Source organism: Acartia tonsa, chromosome 12 (genome assembly GCF_053477335.1).
Source record: "Acartia tonsa isolate MP-2025a chromosome 12, ASM5347733v1, whole genome shotgun sequence".
Classification (NCBI taxonomy): Eukaryota; Metazoa; Arthropoda; class Copepoda; order Calanoida; family Acartiidae; genus Acartia; species Acartia tonsa.
The window spans coordinates 4,262,924-4,282,009 of NC_137271.1; the positions used below are offsets into that span (position 1 = coordinate 4,262,924).

At 34.5% G+C, this 19,086-nt stretch overlaps 2 protein-coding genes across 7 annotated transcripts in view; one reads left to right on the plus strand and one right to left on the minus strand.

Moving 5' to 3' along the window:
* Positions 1–18,605, plus strand: part of gcl (germ cell-less) — a 55,310-nt gene extending 36,705 nt beyond the window's left edge. Inside the window, exons 14-18 of one of the 6 annotated variants that reach the window (XR_013884788.1) lie at positions 15,109–15,167; positions 15,639–15,703; positions 16,230–16,321; positions 17,702–17,904; positions 18,025–18,603. Coding sequence is in view for 5 of the 6 variants with exons in the window: in XM_080179648.1 (XP_080035774.1) it covers positions 15,109–15,167; positions 15,639–15,703; positions 16,230–16,321; positions 17,702–17,808 (323 nt within the window). In the remaining variant the exon portion in view is untranslated. The other 5 variants (XM_080179648.1, XM_080179649.1, XM_080179651.1 and 2 more) reach the window with 5 other exon arrangements.
* LOC145334270 (uncharacterized) lies at positions 38–8,295 on the minus strand. Its single transcript, XM_080179652.1, has 8 exons — positions 8,226–8,295; positions 6,135–6,272; positions 5,458–5,601; positions 4,806–4,901; positions 3,833–3,924; positions 2,976–3,047; positions 2,195–2,254; positions 38–1,434 (listed from the first exon to the last, which is right to left on the minus strand). Exons 3-7 carry the CDS (start codon positions 5,506–5,508, stop codon positions 2,209–2,211), a joined length of 357 nt encoding a protein of 118 aa, XP_080035778.1. The 5' UTR covers positions 5,509–5,601; positions 6,135–6,272; positions 8,226–8,295; the 3' UTR covers positions 38–1,434; positions 2,195–2,208.
* Positions 18,606–19,086: the final 481 nt, after the last annotated feature.

Below are 19,086 nucleotides of genomic sequence, written 5' to 3' on the forward strand. Positions count from 1 at the left end.
CAAGAAGCTAATAAGTGAATACCTATTTTTTATTTAGTAGTATTTATTTTTAATATCGCATGACCTATCTAAAATGTAAATATCGTATATTCTGAATGTATATATAGTAGAACCTAAAACATTCTAGTTCAACTTTTAACCGCTAGGGGAACTTAAGCGAATTATCTGTATATAAACAATGATTTTTGAGTTGAACCCTCAGTATCAATTTTATCTGAGAGTTGCTCACTCTTAGCCTCTGATTTTTGTAGCTGAAATATTTCAGCAATTATGTATAATAACTTATCCATATGGATAAATATTATTGCATTTTGTACAGTGACAATAATAGAACTATATTTAATTTATTATGTATCCGAAAGATGTCGCCTAGAATGCTACCGCGGTCCGTATAAGTAAATGATAAGATTAAGTAAGGGGGGGTCTATGGAAAATCTGTATAAATACAAGCAAATTTTCAAATCTAATTCAGTTGTCCTTCAGTTCTTTGTTGTTATCATTTACTCATTTTTGAGCTGCAATCAAGCAGCATTTAAAAATTAAAATCTTTAATCACTTAAGATGTGATTAATAAAATCTTAAAACATTTTGATTAAATTATTTTCCGCTAGGATTACTAGCAGAATGAAATAAAGTTAGTTCTATTAGCTTCCGCTAGGATTACCAGTGGAATAAAAAGTCTATATAAAAGTGAATGCACATTATTAATCGAGGCCAGTTACTACCAAAGCAGTTACTACAAACCACATCCTATTTTTTTAAGCTGATTTCAGCATTAATTATACTCTAGTAAATATATAAGCTTGTTCTACCCCATAGGTGGAAAAAATTAAGTATAAATACTAACAATATCAGAATAATAAACCAGTCATCATTGACCCTCTTTATTATATTAACCATATCTAATAATTTTTGAGCTATAATTTAGCGCTAACCTTAAATTATTTGTATCGTGAATCAGATACTGACTAATGACACTATATTTTGTATAAATACAGATGTAAGTCAAAAAATAAGTCAGTCTGTTTTTAATGTCTTGTTAGTTGCAAGCTGAACACTTATTTTTAAGCTACTTTGTAGCCCTTCAATCTTTTAAAACTTTTTAGTTCAGTTTTATTCCGATAGGTTTCTATCATATATCCAAGTATATAAATAAGGACCCGTATAAAAATTAAGTAGTTTCTTTAGAACTATTAACATTCTCATGCTTATTGAGACATTTCTGGAGCTGAAAAGCGCTTGATAAAAAACTTAATGAAACCCAGAAAGCTATACAAAATCATTTTAACAATTAACCATATTGTTAAAACATTTCATTATTTAAAAAATTTCGACAGACAACTATACCTGGAACACAGGAAGTCTCTGTGTGAGGATTACCATCGTCTAACCGCTGAGGTGGGAATCTTGGAAAATATGCATCTTAGGCTTCGACTAAAAATATAATTTATTTTATAATGCCTATCTGTGCAAAACTAAAAGTTCTTAATCCCGTGGGGGGGGAATTCCTGCAACACGCTTTAGTGGATACAGGAAATAACTTTAGGTCCCTTATTTCTAGAGAAATCTTAGATGATAACAAAATCACATTCACCCCCGCCAATCTTAGCGCTCTGTCTGTAGATTTAAAACCAGTAAATATCATAGGACATGTAAGTTTAAAATTCAGCTTTGATGGGTCAGATAAAATATTCGAAGAAACGTTTTACATCCCTGAAACGACGTCTAAAATTATAAATCTAGGATATGAATTTCTCAAAGTTAATCGAATTAATTTATTATTAGATAAGTTCTCCTTTGAGCTCCCCACTGGCGAGCAAATCCCCATAGAAAATTCAACAATTAATATAGTTGAAGAAAGTAAAAACATACCCTTAATTCCTACAAGTAATGTTCATACGGAACAAAACTCCCTTATCCCGGGAATAAATTGGAGTAACAAGGGGGGTACTGGGACATTAAAACAAAATAAAACATGCGTAAAATTAGCAAAGAAAACAACATTCTTGCCGGGGGGGAATACAACGGTGATAACAATTCCTATTCATCAGAAAAATAGGAAGCTGTATATATCCCCAAATAATTCTAAAATGACAAGCCATAACGGCTTAATGCTTATGGAGGGTATCTATAATGTAAATGAGAAAGGAGAATGTTGGGTAAATTTTGTTAATTTAGCAGGAAAAAATATTACCTTATTGGATAACGTTAAAGTTGGATATTGCTTTGAATTCGAATCAGATCCCCCAAATTCCTGCAATAAAAGTATTAATCAAATAAATGAATTATCAGGAACTACACTTCTTAAAAGAATTAAATTCATTAAAGAAAAATTAGATTTAGAAAATAGTGATCTTATCAAAAATAACCCAGGGATGAAGGAAAAGGTAGTAAAATTATGCCTTGATCATTTTGATATATTTTCGGCTGACGATGCCGATATCGGTAACTGTGACCTCTTACAGTATAAAATAGACTTGATCCCCGGGGCTAAACCTATTAAGGCTAGAAACATTCAGTTAAACCCATTATACGAAGCCAAATTAAAAGAACAAATTGAAAATTGGCTAAGGGGGGGCGTCATTGAGGAGGGCTACAGCGAGTGGTCCTCCCCAATCTTTGCGGTAAAGAAAAAACCGACGGCTGGGGGGGAAGGCAAGCTTAGGTTCGTTATCGACTTTCGTGCGCTTAATAGTGTAACACGAAAAATTAATTGGCCCCTTCCCCTGATTTCTAGTAATTTAGAAAAATTAGGCACTGGTAATGTATTTACCACCCTCGATTTGACTAGCGCATTCCATGCGCTAGCCATTTCGAAGGAAAGTAAACACTTGACCGCGTTCACAGCCCTTAACAGGCAGTATCTTTTCAAGAAACTGCCGTTTGGACTGTGTAACGCGCCAAGTGTTTTCTGCCACTTGATGGACAAAGTCCTAACCCTTATCCCTGGCTTATATGAATTTATAATATCTTACCTTGATGATCTTATTATATTCTCAAAGAATGTTGAGGAACATCTGAAACATCTCAGAAAACTCTTCGGAGTCCTAAAAATAGCAAAACTTAAGTTAAATCTAGCCAAATGTAAATTTTTCACATCCGAATGTACATATTTAGGTCATATAGTCAGTTCCCAAGGACTTAAAATGAACCCCGAATATTTAGAACAAATTAAAAATTGGAGCAGGCCCAGGACAGGCAAGGAACTCCAGCGTTTCCTGGGCTTCTCCAATTATTATAGGGCCTATTTCCCATCCTATGCGAAAAATTCTTGTACCCTAGATGAACACAGAAATGATAAAATTATCGAATGGACCAATTCCCTATCAAAAGATTGGGAAAATTTCATAAATATGTTCTCAAATTCTATAAGTAAAGGCTACCCCCAGTGGGATAATCCTAACCCCTTTATAGTAGACGTAGATTTTTCTACGAGTTATTTCGCTGGAATTCTCAGCCAAAATCAGGGGGGGGTAGAAAGAATTATTGGAATATGTTCAAAAAAATGTAACGGGGCAGAGAAAAATTATCCAAGTTATAAAGGTGAATTAGCATGTCTAGTATTTGTTCTTAAAACCTTTCTTCATTATTTAAGATTCAGAAACTTTATTGTGCGTACAGATTCGATTTCCTTAGTTCATTACAAAAAATGGCAAAAAGGAACAATAAATGGTGTAACTGTAAGATGGATTTACTTCATCCAAAGTTTTGACTTTACAGTAATTCATCGAAAGGGTAGGGACCATTGTAATGCCGACAATTTATCTAGAGGGCAATTTTTATGCAAAGAACATAAGGAAACCGATTGTGAAAAATGTACTAGCTCATTTACCTTGGATCCTTATGAACAGGATTGCCCATACCAAGACCAGATCTTTGAGTTACATTCGGCTTCGGAAGTCGGTGTGAACAATGTTTGGCAATCTGAAACACAAAAAGATCAAGTATTATCTGAAATTCGTAGGTGGATATTCGAAAAAAAGAAGTTGTCGAGCTTTGAAAAAGCTGAACTAACCGGCCGGAAAGAGGTCCTTTTTAAATTAATAGAACATTTATACGTTATGGAAGGACTTCTAATATTTAGACAACCTCTTAGCAATGGAACATTCATTGAAAGACCCGTCGTACCCATTGGATTATATAATAAAGTTTTTGAATTGGCACATAATAATAGTATAGGTCACAAGGGGGTTAACGAAACAACACGCAAGATAAATGAAAGATTCTTCCTTATAGGAATTAATAAGTTTGTCGAATCACGCATTAAAAATTGTATTACCTGCCTAAGAAAAATAGGACAGGTACCTAAACACAAGCAACCTATCACCCATTCAGCCATTAGTCACGAGATTTTTGGCCAGGTGTCAGTAGACCTTATCGGTCCTTTAACCCCTAACTATTTTCAAGGACAACATGTCCGTTACATATTTATACTGGTTGACCTATTCTCTAGGTATATTATCGCTCACCCCATCAAGGACGCCACCGTGGAAAGCACGGTGAAGGTCATCCTTGAACAGGTGGTACCCATCTACGGATTATTTCGGTCATTGAGAAGTGACAGGGGAACAAATTTTACTGGGGAAGTTTTCAAAAAGGTTATGGATGAACTAGGTATCGAAACTAAACTTATTCCCCCAAGAAACCCTAATAGTAACCCATGTGAAAGGCATAATCAAAGCATTTATGCAGGTCTAAGATCCGATGACCGATTTGAAAGTAAAGACTGGGCAAGAAAATTAGCCTTGACCACTTTTGTAATTAACTCTAGTACGTCTAGAAGAACGGGGTATACGCCTTATTACCTCATGTTCGGCAGGCAACCAACTCTCAATCTCGATTTCTTTTCTCCAATCTTGCAGAAAAGGCAGGACATTGACTGCAGGTCTTACTTGAACTACCTAAAAAATTTGGAAGAAATTATTGCACAGGTTTCCAAAAAATCTAAGATTTATTTAGAGTTTCAAAATAAATCTAGGAAGGCTTCATCTCCCCTTTTCGTTAACGACGTGGTCTTTGCATTTTTTAACCTAGTCAAAATAGGGGTCAGTAAAAAATTGCAATCTTTCTATGGGGGTCCTTTTATTGTAACAAAAAAATTCTCAGAGGCCCTTTTTGAGCTCAGTCCCTTTGGATCAAATCCAATAAAAACTAACCAAGTTGTTAGTAGAGATAAAATACGGAAAATTGATTCTAAAGTAGAATTATTAGGGGAAACACTTTCCTTTAACGTCTTTCCTATTGAGGAAATCGTCCCGTCTGAGGAAATAACCTTAGGAATAGATAATACCGGGCAAACCGAAATAAACGATAATAAAGGTATGGAAAATGACGATTTTACCTACCTAGATAACGATGGTGACGATTTTATAGAAGGAAACCCTGAAACTAGTCAGGATTTACCCCAGGGGGAGGTGGATTGTGATGGGGGAGGGGATATAATGGAAAAAAACTCACCATTTGAGTCACAGCCCAAAGACCAAGAATCCCCTGGCACAGATCGGTCATCCGGTCCTCAAATTCACGTCGAAAATAGTTTCTTGGAAGAAACCGTCCCGTCCGAGGCTTCTTTCTTCGCACAAAGACCCAAACAATCCAGCCCTGAAAAGGTTATTAACGTTAACAAACAAAGCATAGTACCCAAGTATATATTAGAAGAAGAAAGAAAAACTAGGTCACAAGGGGGGGATAACCGCATACATGTCCAAATCGGACTGCATAACCCAATTAAAAGGAAAAAATAAAATGTATATAAATGTATTATATAAAACCAAGGTGGCAAATGTATATAGCTTAATCTACGTATGTATAATAACGAAAATAAACAAAAAAATATATGTTAAAACTAACTAATTAACATATTTCAGAGAAAAACGAGAAGCATAAAAATAAAATGCAGCATCATTTGGCAAAGGCACCAGGAGCTCGAGGTAAATTTATTTTGGGATTCTTGGGGCTTTCTATTATTTTGGCAAAATCAAATGCGTCCGAAATAATACAAATAGATGCGACTCAATGTGTAGCAAACGAAAATCCGCGTTTGAAAATCTCTGAATGCGCTGCGTTTCTTAATATTACTAATATTGAACAAAAACAATTTCACCTGCTGCAAAAGGTTGAAAGAAAAATTATACCTGGAATTCGTTGCCACCTCCGAACCAGTACTCATTACTGGTATTGTGGCAGATATAGCCACATACACCTCGCTGCTCCAGCTCTTGTAGAGATACCGAACCTCGTAACTTATGAAGACTGTTACACCATGTCCAAAACTAAAATATTTAACTTTGAAGGAAAATCAGTCTCAGTGTATGAACATCAGATGTCATACACGCGTTTCCTGGTAAACGGGACACTTACTTACCCCAACAACATCCTTAACGGCATCGACCCCGCCTGCGAGGGGAACGGCGTAAACATTAACGGCATTTTTATCCCTGGGACATTTGAGGAAAAACAAATAGGGGTCCAGGCTGAGCCTGTTGAATTATTACAAACAAAAGCGGGCTGTTACCTGGGCAGTCACTGGGTGGGAAACAATTGTTTAGATCACAATCTGAGATTAGGCTACGATAGAATTATCTCAGATGATAAAACTGATAGCGCACAAAAATTCACTTCTCCTTGGCGAACGGTAGACATCTTTAATATTTCATTGTTTACATTTGAAGGAGAACAGGGTACCCAAAAATATCTAGTGATCGATCCCCAAATTACTCTAGCACTAGAACTTAAAGATAAAAAACATTTTGAAAGTCTAATTCCCGAATTATTTTATTACAAAACTAATATTGATAACTTAATGGTATGGTTCACAAATGCTATAAAACCATATTTCCCACTCTTAAACGCTAAAGAAAAAGATGATATGTTACCACTAGAGATTTTCTATTCCTACCAACAATATAACAAATTAATTGTCCCCGAAACTCGCTGTTTACAGAACCATTTTCTGTCTAAAAGCAGTATTCAGACTCATCGTAAAAAACTAGTTAGGGCGCTCGGTGAGCTGGATTTAGTAATACAGTGCGACAGTCTTAAAATCAATGTTTCTTTGGGAGAAAATTTACCCTGTTTTGTGGATCATTTTTCGGTTTCAATCAATAATAAGACTATGGGAATATCCCCATTTTCACGCAGATTGGTTAATACCACCCATTTAACCCCGACTAAATGTGCCGAAAATCCAATTTTCTTACATTTGTACCAAGGAAAATTCCTTGGTAATCAAGGGCAGGGTATGCAAATACTAAACGTAAATCAATATCTTATGGATAAACCGATTAGCTTATTTCTATATCATTCTTGGCAAAGCCTAGAAAAAACTAATTTCTCAGAAAGTGCCGAGGAATTATACCTCAGCCAACTTGCCGCAGACTCCAATAATTTTGAAGTAAAAATAACTGACTCCTGGTTTATTCAAACGTATCATAAGGTGGTTGATTTTCTATCCAGTACTTGGTATCATATAGTGCTTGTAGTAGCAGCCATCCTTACAGGAATAGGGTCGTTATTATGCGTCGCTTTTATTATCTACATATTAGCCTGCACCAAAATTCACGCGTACAAAGAAGGAGGTACGAGTGAAACGCACGAATTGCGGGATTTTACAAATAATGGGGAAAACTAATCCCCTCAAAAACGGACGACCTGTATCAAGCATATATACCTATAAAATTGTCGTCCCTAAAGGTCGTCTTTGTAAAAATATTTCCTTATTCGGTATAAGGAATTAATGACCCTTAATTTTAAGTTTATTATTTTTGTTTTAGGATATCCCAGGCGGAATTTTTCAAGGGGTTTTCACCACTCCCATGGGGCCGGTCACTCTTCATACCGTCGAGAATATGAAGAGGCACCCTTTTACAATGAAGAGGACTATTACTATGACAGCAATCATGGCTATCCCCAGGGCGGCCCTGAGGAAGCCTACTATGAACCTGATGAAAACAGGTATCAGCCGCGTGTAAAACCGCCGCGCAACCCTGAAAACCTCAGTGAACTGCAATGTGTCTCAAAGTCAATCCACGTTTACCGCCAAGCGAGAAAAGATGTTCCAAAGGAACTCCTAGACTTGCAAGAAAAATTGCGGCAGGCTAAAAACTTAGAAGCCAACGAATATTCCGATAAAGCCAGGTCTAGAACCAGGCCTCTAATGGAACAAAATAGGGGAGGGGAACCGCAAAAAAATCGGGTGGAATCGCCGCCAAAACGTAGTGCCTCACCTGAATTGGAGGTAGTCGCCGTAAAATCTGCCCCAAAAGCGGTAGAAAAACGTCCGCCAACACCAACAGGCAGCGGTGGCCCAGTAGCCAAAAAGGCTAAGGTGGAAATTCAACCGCCTCCATTACCCCCTAAAAAGAAAGAAACATTAGCAGAAAACAAAAGTGAGCCTAAGGCTTTTTGGGTGACCGCTGAGGAATGGAAAAAAGTCCTATCCTCCACTGTAAAAGAAGCAATGGAGGAAGCTCTTCTCCCCTTCCAGAGAAGTCTGGAAACTAAAATTGCTAGCAATGCTTCATTTGTTGAGAAAGCATATATACAACATGGCAAGCGCCTTATTGAAATTTCCGCAGAATTACTGCGGAACCGCAAAACTTTGCGCGACAAAATTCGCACCGTCTCTGAGGACTCGACCGTTGAGTTAAAATCACGAATGACCACGGTTATTGAGGCCACTAGTCGACTGTTGGACCAAAACTCTGACAGGGTAATTAAATATATTAATACTCGTTGTAATGTAATGAATGTACCTGGGCAGAATGTGGCACCCATAGAGGCATCTCTTCCCGCTGGGGACGTATCCCGGCCAGATGATGATGGAGTTGAGCTGATCTCCCATTATGGCGGTTCTGAGTGCTCTGATGAGTACAGGCCCACCGATAGAGAAGGCAATCCAGAGGTCCTGGATCCTGCAGAGGAAAACAGTGACACAGAGCTCGATGCTCAAATCAGTGAGCTCTTTCCATCTGGAATTGATCTGCCTGTTAATCCGCAGGCTGGCGCTGCCTCTGAAGATCCAGTAGCCACGGCTCCCTGTGAGGGCATGTTAGCCCTCCAGAATGCTGTTGCTCCAGAGCCTCCAGCAGCTCCAGAAAATCCTACTCCCGCTGAACCCAATCCTGTGGATATCGTAGAGAGGGCTATGGCCGCAATCGAAGAACCTGCGAGTACCACATCAACCCGCAGAAGCCGGCGTGCAGGTCAACTGTGAGGGAATATTTCATATTCCCTCAGAGGGGGCAAGTGTGGTAATCAACACCCAAGTTTATGTATCCTTATCCCTGTTCACATTCCTATACTTCTCTGGCTGAGTCAGACCTCCACTTGTAACCGCCACCATACTCCATCCTGCTGTGTTGAGGGCTAGTTGATTGTTGCAGGCCAAAGAGTGAATACGCTTCCTCCCGTCTGCATTCGGTTAGATACAAGCCTATAAGTCTAGGCTGGCGGTATCTATATTTCCCACGTGTTCAAGTACGTCGTTTCTTACCTAACTAAGAAACAGGACGTCCAAGCCTTTAATATATATCATAATAAATATATCCTATAATAATAATCCCATTAATCTGCCTATTTCTAACCAGTTTTATATGTTTAATAAATGTGTATTTTTTAGAAATACTTTGTTAGATTATTGATTATTAAATTGTATCGGAGCTACTCTATACTCGTATTCGCAGTCTGTCTGTACATCCCCTCATACGTCAATATAATGTCATTAAAATATTTGTTGAAAAAAGTGCTATTCTATTTTATACTTTACATTTGAATGTGTATGATAATTCAAATAAAAGATAATGAAGATTTATATTATATTTAATTGTTATAATTATAAAGAAAAACCTGGAAACAGTAAAAAACTGACTTTATTTTATTGACGTAGGGAAAATTTTGTCAAATATTTGAATAGAAAAACAATATAAAACAAAATAAATTATTTTTAATATAGTCACAAAAAGGCTTAATGAGTTTAGGAAATATTTCATTCACTAATCATGTCATTTAAACTCTATTACACAGAATACAGTGTAAAAAGATGTTCTCGTTTTAATTTTAAGTAATTTCAAATGCATTTTAATACCTTTTAATGATTTATTTTTTGAAACATCTTTTTATAAAATGTTATTGATTTTTGAAGTTATATGTTAAAATGTTTTTAAATTTTGTTAACATTTTGTTTTAAATGTAGACAATTGGTAATTCTAAACATTCAAAAAATGATTTTATTAAATTTTCATCACTTAAATTGCATGTTTGATGAAATTTTCAACTGATAATTCAAGAAAAATCGTTTAAGTTTTATTATATTTTACTTTGAAATGTTAAAAAAAATATAATTATTGTCAAAAATGTGGAAGTTATACTTTCCTCAAAGAAAAGACCTAAAACATGCAAATTAACACGTGTAATGAGATTTTTTTTCTTTCAGGTTTAATTTTAAGTAATTATTGATATTTTTTGTAAAAAGGATTTTATATAAAAAGTTTTAAAACTCGAGTTATGTAGTGGTTCTAAAAAATGTTGCGAATTTATGCAATTTTCTTGCAAAAAAATTATCTAGGATTTTAAAAATAGCAAAGGGTGTTATTAGACGTACTTACAGATACAATCGCTAAGTCATTTTGGCCAAACACTAAAATAAAGTTTTACATCTGAGGGTCCAACCGTGAGTATAATATACAGTTCAATGTGATCCTCCCCCACCCCCATCCCTCTCTCCTACTTGGTTATAGACTAAAAGTTACATGGATAGATTAATTCATTATAAGTAATCTTCCCCTAATTCTTATTCGGTAAATCTAGTCCCCTAATCTGCAGCGACCTTCCAAATATTGTTTATTTCCTATTATAATATTTCCTTTTTTGTCAATAATATGTAGGTTTAGCATTTTGTCAACTAGCAGCCTTTAATGCAGGGATAAGGGATGGGAAACGTAGGAAAATATTATTTCAGGCCTATTTCAAGCCTAGGCCTATTTCTAGCCTAATAAACCAGTTTTGGGATGGCGCAGTGGTTCGTATAAAACGCTAATGAAAAAGCTGTGTGTGTGCGTGTAGATAAAGTATAGAATCAAATTCAGGTAGCTAATTTAAAGTAAAAAACATAACTTTTTATAAACCTATATATTAATGGCTTTTGTTAAAATGAAGTTTTTTCTCTCCCAAAATTTTTTTATCTTTTACTTTGGTAATTTGAACTGTCAGAAAGCTATATAAATAAATCAATATGCACTTGGGTAACATTCTATCAAGTTCTTTGGATACTATTATGTAGTGATAGATTTGTACTGTGTTGTATTGTACATATATTAGGGTTAAGGTGTTGTATCAATTCCGTATTAAATTTTTAAAATTCAAAATACAACATCTAATTTATAAACTACCAAATGAAAATTTGTAGCTACCTTCTTTCCAAAAAATAATCCCGTTATTTTTGTTTTTTTCTATATGGCCCTTTTTTAATGTTTAACTCTAAGCAGATTTAATAATTAAGCTAATGTGATCTAACACCATTTATATTTATTTTTTAGTAGCAGACGAAATCATTATTTTTTCTAGAATTGTCTGCTTCTAAAATTTCCGCCAATTGGTGATTGCTTGTTAAAAACAGTCCGATTCTTATTGGTTTAGAGCGATAGCTACTTGGGAGCGTCCGCCAGTTTGATAGGAATTTTTAATAGTTGCAATATCCCTTTAGAATCTAGGCCGGGACCTAATTAATGGCCAGGTTTCCTATCCCTTATCCCTGCTTTAATGTTCCTAGATTTTTGAAGGAAATCGTTCCCAGGAACATTTTGCCGTGAACTGCACCAGATTCCACTAACCAAGCATTGACACAAAAGTCTTTATATCCCAATCCCTGAATCTAGAATTATTATTGTTATTTTACTTTTTTATGCTTTTTATCATATCTTATTTTTACACCCTCAAGGTCAAAACCTTTTAAAAAGCCTTCTCTTCAAAGGTGTATTTTGTTAGAATTGTCCTTAAGATTTCAAACTTTACATAGTGATTTTCATAACAATTGGGGAAGATTTAGGAAGTGAAGGAACTCTATAATAGTTACCAGAAAGTATGTCCATTTAAAACATGTTGATTTGTTACCCTTTTGCCAATTTTTGTAATTATCCTATTCGTCTTTTTTTGGAATAGTGATTCCTATTACAACAAGGTACTATGTTATTAGCCAAGCATCTCTTTAATCAAGTCCTAAAAATTTAAGTATGTCCATAAAGTATTTTATCATTTTTGTAACAAATTTACTTACAATTTTGTTAAGACTTATACATTTATATTCGGCTTATTCAGTTCTGTTAATGTTCATTTGTATTTCCCTTTCAGTGCTTCGCTCCTTTGTATATTGTCGTCCTTGTTATTTTAAAGTTAGGTAGGTGTGAACTAATATAAATATTTTTGAAAAATCTCACTCGTGTGTTATTTGATTTATAATTCTTAAAATGAAACTCTCAGTTTTAATATTGTCTATAAAATATTCCAAAATTGTTAAGAACACTCCCACTCACACATACATGTGATGTTTATAAAATACTATCAGAATTGTTGTCTCGTCGTCTGTTGTTGCATATTATGTTGGAATAAAAGTAAAAGTATGGAGGGGCTTTGGCTATTTGTAACACTGCCCACAGGGTGGGGGACACTGTCTTGATTTTGTATTGGGTCTTTGAAATCAGCTAATAGCATCGGAAATATACTCAAAGCTGAGTCTCAGAAAGCAATTTGCAAGGAGACAAAAAAAGGTCTCCATCACTTGGGGCAGGTAGTTGTCTGGAGTATAAATTGTTGAAATATTTTGAACTAAGAGGTGGTGCCTTTTCGGGCACAGTACCCCTCCTTTGTTTTGTTTTATTTGTTTGTTTATTACTTTATCTAAGGTTAGGTAAGGTTAGTTTGAGAACAGAGTAACACCGTAGGGTTAAAGCTCCCTGCTGGGGTTATCAATAGGAAAAGAAACTGCAATGCCCCCCACCCTCACGCATATTTAAAACTATTTATTGACGGCATCCGGTAATAGATTCGGCTGCAGATTGTTCATTGTACTAAAATTAGGCAAATGTCACTTTTGACTGCTTCAAAGGGGATAATTTAATGTATTTCAAATTGTTAATTAAGTATAATAAGTTTGACTCAGGGATGTCCAAGATTTTCATTTTGAGGGGGTTAAATAAGGGGTATTACAGTTTGAGATAGGGGGGGGGGGGGTTTAAACCCCCTTTGATCCCCATCTTTGCACTTGTATGGTGCGACTGCAGTGCCCTCAAAAGAAATGTATAAAAAGATATTATATTTTTCTTTATGATTTTTGATATGTAAAAATGCAGCAACGCTAATAATTTTTATGTATGTTAATCTTAAGTATGCGTGTGACTGTTTGTGAGATGGTGTGTTTTTTTCCCAGGGAGTTGGGAGATATTGTACTGTAATTTATATTCTAGTACCCAAAGTTTTCTGAGCATGCTCTCTTGATTTGTTTGTTTAAATGCTTTTCTTGTATTCATTCGTATCTGGTGGATAGGAACCGGTTCTCATCAATACGAAAAAAACTATGTCTTTCATCATATTATATCCAGCTTTATACTAATATAAAAATGTACAATCATAAGATTAAAACCTGTTTTTTAGCCCGTGCCTTCGGCACCTCGGGGCTAAAAAAAATGGTTTTAATCTTATAATCATACATTCTATATCCGAGGAAAGCAGTTTATAATATGATGAAAGAAATAACCATTATTGAGTACTGATTGGCTGGTTTAATCCAGCAGTTTTCACTAATAATTTTTATCTAAAGATGGGTTATTATACGTGTCATTATTGAAGTCATGAATCAATTTATTGGCCATTGTCTTATCCCTTAAGATCCCTGGGTTTTTTTTCGAGCAGCTAAAGTACACTAGCTACTCTATATCTTACTTTGTCTGTCTGTATGGTGCATATGAAAATCTTTGAGGAATAGGAATAAGACAATGAATAACATACAACTCCAATGTTTGTAAAAAAAAGGTTATCACTTTTATAGATAATTGGTCAAAAAATTTGTACACTCCAGTTCGGAACCAACCAATCAGAATCCTATAAAATTAACTTCAAAATAGTTGAAAATCTTTCCAGGACTTATGAGAAGCTCCACTGAAATGGAGAATCATATTGGTTCAATGGTTTGAAACAAAGAGAAAGCTAGACATCCTGTTACTTTTATATATATTTATCTACTATGGATATATTCATGCATGGTTGGCAGGGAGGAAGTGGACATTGCGCTGTTTATTACACTAGTCCCCAAAAGTTTTAGAATAACGTTTTCTTATTAATTGCATGAACAACATTGAGTACCATTATTTGGGATGTACATCAATTTATCAGCTATTGTCTTATCCCTTAAGATCCCTGCATGTTTGGTCTAATGGTTCACAATCTGTTTCTCTCCACTTACCCTTAAAAAGAAAATGTTTTCGGTTAAAGGAATAATATTATGGAAAAATAATAGTTGAAAAGTAAACTATTTATTTTTTGGATGGGGGGGGGGATAAATTTTCTAGGGGCGATTCTCTTAAAAGGCTGGTGGCACCCTCCCCCCAAAAAGGTGTAAACTTTCTCTGGACCTTTCAAATGCTTAACTGTATATATAGGTGAAACATAATGGTTCAGCGGTTAGCTAGTTCCTTCAGTATAAACACACAGACAGACAGAGAGACAGCCTGTAACTTTTATAAAAGTGCAGGATTGTTTATAAATTTTTGAGAATACTTGTTCAGATACTAATTGTACTTTAGTTTAATGGTTTGGATAATTATCAGGGAGGGAGGGGACAATGGGCTGTTTATTACACTAGTCCACAAAGTTTCATATTAAAGTTTTCTCATTCGTTGGCTTAACAACCTTGGGACTTTGTTAAATTTTGATGGGTATTGTGAATATTGCAAAAAAATCATAAATTAAATACCAGTTTTATTAGTCCCGAGAGGTCGAAGGCCCAGGCTAACTAAACTGGTTTAAATCTTACAATTTTGATATCCGCGGAAAGCTTTCTATAATACGATGTGATAGATAACTACTTATAAACAACTAATCTATATATTTATATTTCAGGATTTAATTCTGGGCTGGATCTGATAGTTTCATATGAACATTATAGAATCACAATCAAAAGGAAAGCAAAGCATTTTTTATTTTGGCAAATTATGTGTTAAAAAATGGGCATATCACTTGGATCTTATACCAGATTTTCATGTTCTCTAATATAATCAAACGCGCAGCGGGGAAAAAAACGATTCCCCCCTAAATTAAGCTATGAACAAACGGAGGGATATACGGACATATTCTAATTAGAGAGTAGCTGTGCTACTCACAATATTTTTTATTTACTGCAGAGTATACAGGGTGTCCCTAAAAAAACTGCTTTTTCCAGTTTTGGGAAACGAGATGGAGTATGAAAAAAGGTCCATTTTCTCTCTACAAAATGCATTTAATCTACACCAGGTGTTTTTAATATCTAATTTTTAAGGTAAAGGATTCACCTTAATTATTCTTTTTTATGCTTTTTCTGGTTGATTCCCAAACCGTTTTTTAGATATAGAATGATATGGTATGATATAGAAAATATTTGCTATTTTGTGAACAGAAATACTTTGAATGACCACACAGCCATACTGAGTAACCATCCAACTAGAAATATTACATACAGGTAAAATATATTTTGTAAATAGCAGGGAGGGTTGGGTGTCCAAACGTTTCACCCACTAATAGTAATCTATTTACGTGGAAACTTTGTGTATTATTATTGGGTATGTACATTTATTTATCGTCCATTTTCTTATCCATTTAGATCCCTGAGTAAATAGCCTAAAACCATTGCATGACAATATTAGGAATATTCTCTTATTAGATAAAGCCAAGCAGTAGATCATTAGCTTCATTTGAAAAGACAGGTTAAAAGGGCGAGGGAAGTTACTTTAAATAGTAGTTTTAAAAAGGAAATTAAAAAAAAAATTAGTAGGGGGGTATTTGAATTTCTTTTAAGGTGATTTCTCTTAACGGTGGTGGTTATAAATATACCCAAGACCTAAGAGAACAATATCGGTTTAGCGGTAAGCATCACCCTTTGGTGCACACAGACAGGCACACATCCTGTTACTTTTATACGAAGATTAGACAAAAAAAAATATGCAAAAATATCCTTTTTCATATTCTTCAATCAATTAAAATTTTAGAGTCACTGTTGTGAGTTTAAATGATCAAAAGCAGAAAATTTATGAAGAAACTAGTGGCATTAAACAAAAATCTTTAGCATTGGGTCAAACAAGTAAGTTTTTTTTATCAAAGCAAAGCTTTTCTATAATTTAAGCACATTAGAAATGTCCTTTTGACTTCAAACTTTGCTGATGATTCCTGTAAAATGCCGATTTTTAACATTTTTGCATTCTTTTGTTTGATATCTTTATCCTATTCATCAGTACATCATTATAAGTGAAGCATCTCCATAATCGAGTCCCAACAAAGTATGTACCTTTTCAAGAAGGTGAGTTTTCGAATCTCAGCTGAACACCGAGTCAAAACTAAAGACTTTTTTAACCTGCTATCCTATGTGCTTGGACAGAAAAGGAGAAATATGGCTCCCCTTTAGTTTTCCTTAGTTGTTAGACCTGATGTTAAAGTGATATTGATAGCTGCTCATAGAGTATAAATTTAGATATATAACCCAGACAACTACCTGGCCCAAGTGTTGGAGACCTTTTTTGTCTACTAGCAAAATTATTTATTGGTACCTAGGCTCTGTTTTAACTATTGATGTTGATATTCAAAGACCCAATTTAAAGTCATGACAGGGTCCACAGAGTTACATATAGCTCGTGTCCCCTCTATTATTTTACTTTAATAGATGCAATATTTCTAATTTCAGCTGAGTTATTATTACTGGACCCTGTCCTCACTGTTTTCCCTCTCTATCTCAGCTTTAGCTTTGTTGTCTTTTCTCCACTGGATAATTCAGATGATCAAGAAGATTGAAGAAGAAAGTAGTTATTTACTTAAATAGCCTCACTATCTCTAATATCAGCTGAGTTATTACTACTGGACCCTGTCCTAACTGTTTTCCCTCTCTATCTCAGCTTTAGTTTTGTTGTCTCATCACCACTGGATAATTCAGATGATCCAGAAGATTAAAGAGGAAAAATAGTTATTTATTTTAAAAGCCCCACTATCTCTAATTTCAGCTGAGTTATTACTTCTGGACCCTGTCCTCACTGTTTTCCCTCTCTACCTTAGCTTTAGCTTTGTTGTCTTTTCTCCACTGGATAATTCAGATGATCAAGAAGATTGAAGAAGAAAGTAGTTATTTACTTTTATAGCCCCACTATCTCTAATATCAGCTGAGTTATTACTACTGGACCCTGTCCTAACTGTTTTCCCTCTCTATCTCAGCTTTAGTTTTGTTGTCTCATCACCACTGGATAATTCAGATGATCCAGAAGATTAAAGAGGAAAAATAGTTATTTATTTTAAAAGCCCCACTATCTCTAATTTCAGCTGAGTTATTACTTCTGGATCCTGTCCTCACTGTTTTTCCTCTCTACCTCAGCTTTAGCTTTGTTGTCTCATCACCACTGGATAATTTAGAAGAACAAGAAGATTAAAGAGGAAAAATAGTTATTTATTTTAAAAGCCCCACTATCTCTAATTTCAGCTGAGTTATTACTTCTGGATCCTGTCCTCACTGTTTTCCCTCTCTATCTCAGCTTTAGTTTTGTTGTCTCATCACCACTGGATAATTCAGATGATCAAGAAGATTAAAAAAAAAATTAAAATCTGATTTTATTATTGTGACATTAAAGTCCAATTCAATTGATTTTTTTACAACAGATAATTGCTCTTCGTCGTATTTTCACAGTAGCTATTCTCCTATTTCTAGCCCCTAGGGGGTGGGGGGCTCTACCATGCGGGCAAATTTTCTAACTCTGCGGGGCAATCACTGACGTTTACTTAATCTAAACTAAAATAAATCAAAAGCTACGGTTAAAATACGACGAAACCCGTTACTTTGTTTTCTTTTCATGATCCGAACATGATTCTTGTTTTACTGATCTTAACATATTTATTTGCAAAATAGACACTAAAGTCACACTTTGCTTATACAGATATTTTACGTCCACATTGGTGGATTAATACTTGTTGTTGCATTAATTTTATTTCAAGCTTTTTTAAAAAGTGTTTAATCATCATTATTTAAAGCTCAATCGTATATTATATATGTTTATTTTTTTCACCAAAGATTTTGCTAAGCTGTGATTCTTAAATTGATTATTTCTCTAATACTCCAAATGCTGTATTTTCAAAGTTTTAATGTTTTCTAAAACAATGAGAGAAAAAAATCCTCCAAGAAAAACATCCAATAAGGTTAATGTTAATCGTTCTAGTGCTCTGTCTAAAAAATTATTTTTTTCTCTAAAATTTCTCTAAATGCTCATTGTTGAAACTGTGCATTATTTTCCACATTATTTATTTGTAATTATTATTTATTGCATCGTATTATAAACAACTTGCCGCGGATATTAAAAGCAAAACTGGTTTAATCTTGTAATTTTTTAATTGAATATCCGCAGAAAGCTGTATATAATACGATACGACAAATAACTATTAAGGCTTATGCTTATAATGTAATTAATTTATTATTATAATAATTTGTAATTTTTATTTTGTTTGTATTTTATTTTTTGATAAAAATATTTATAAAATTCCCAGAATTTTATTAATTCGAAAAAATACTATGATTAGCCTGTAAAGTAGTAAGTTTTTTGTCTGTAGCTTAAGATCTCGACAACTACTAAACCGATTGAGTTCTCTTTATTTTCGGGACGCTTCAATTCGTTATTTGAATGGTTTTGGGCTATTTAATTTTTGCTTCGCGCACCCCTCTACCAAAATCATCACTAATTTGAATATTGGTATCTAGTTTACTATTTGAACAAAATTAATAATAGGTACTAAACTTCTTTTTAATTTTGTTAACTGATAATATGGTTATAGCTTTATTTTCCAACACTTTCTGTATATTTCATTTGTATAGTCTAT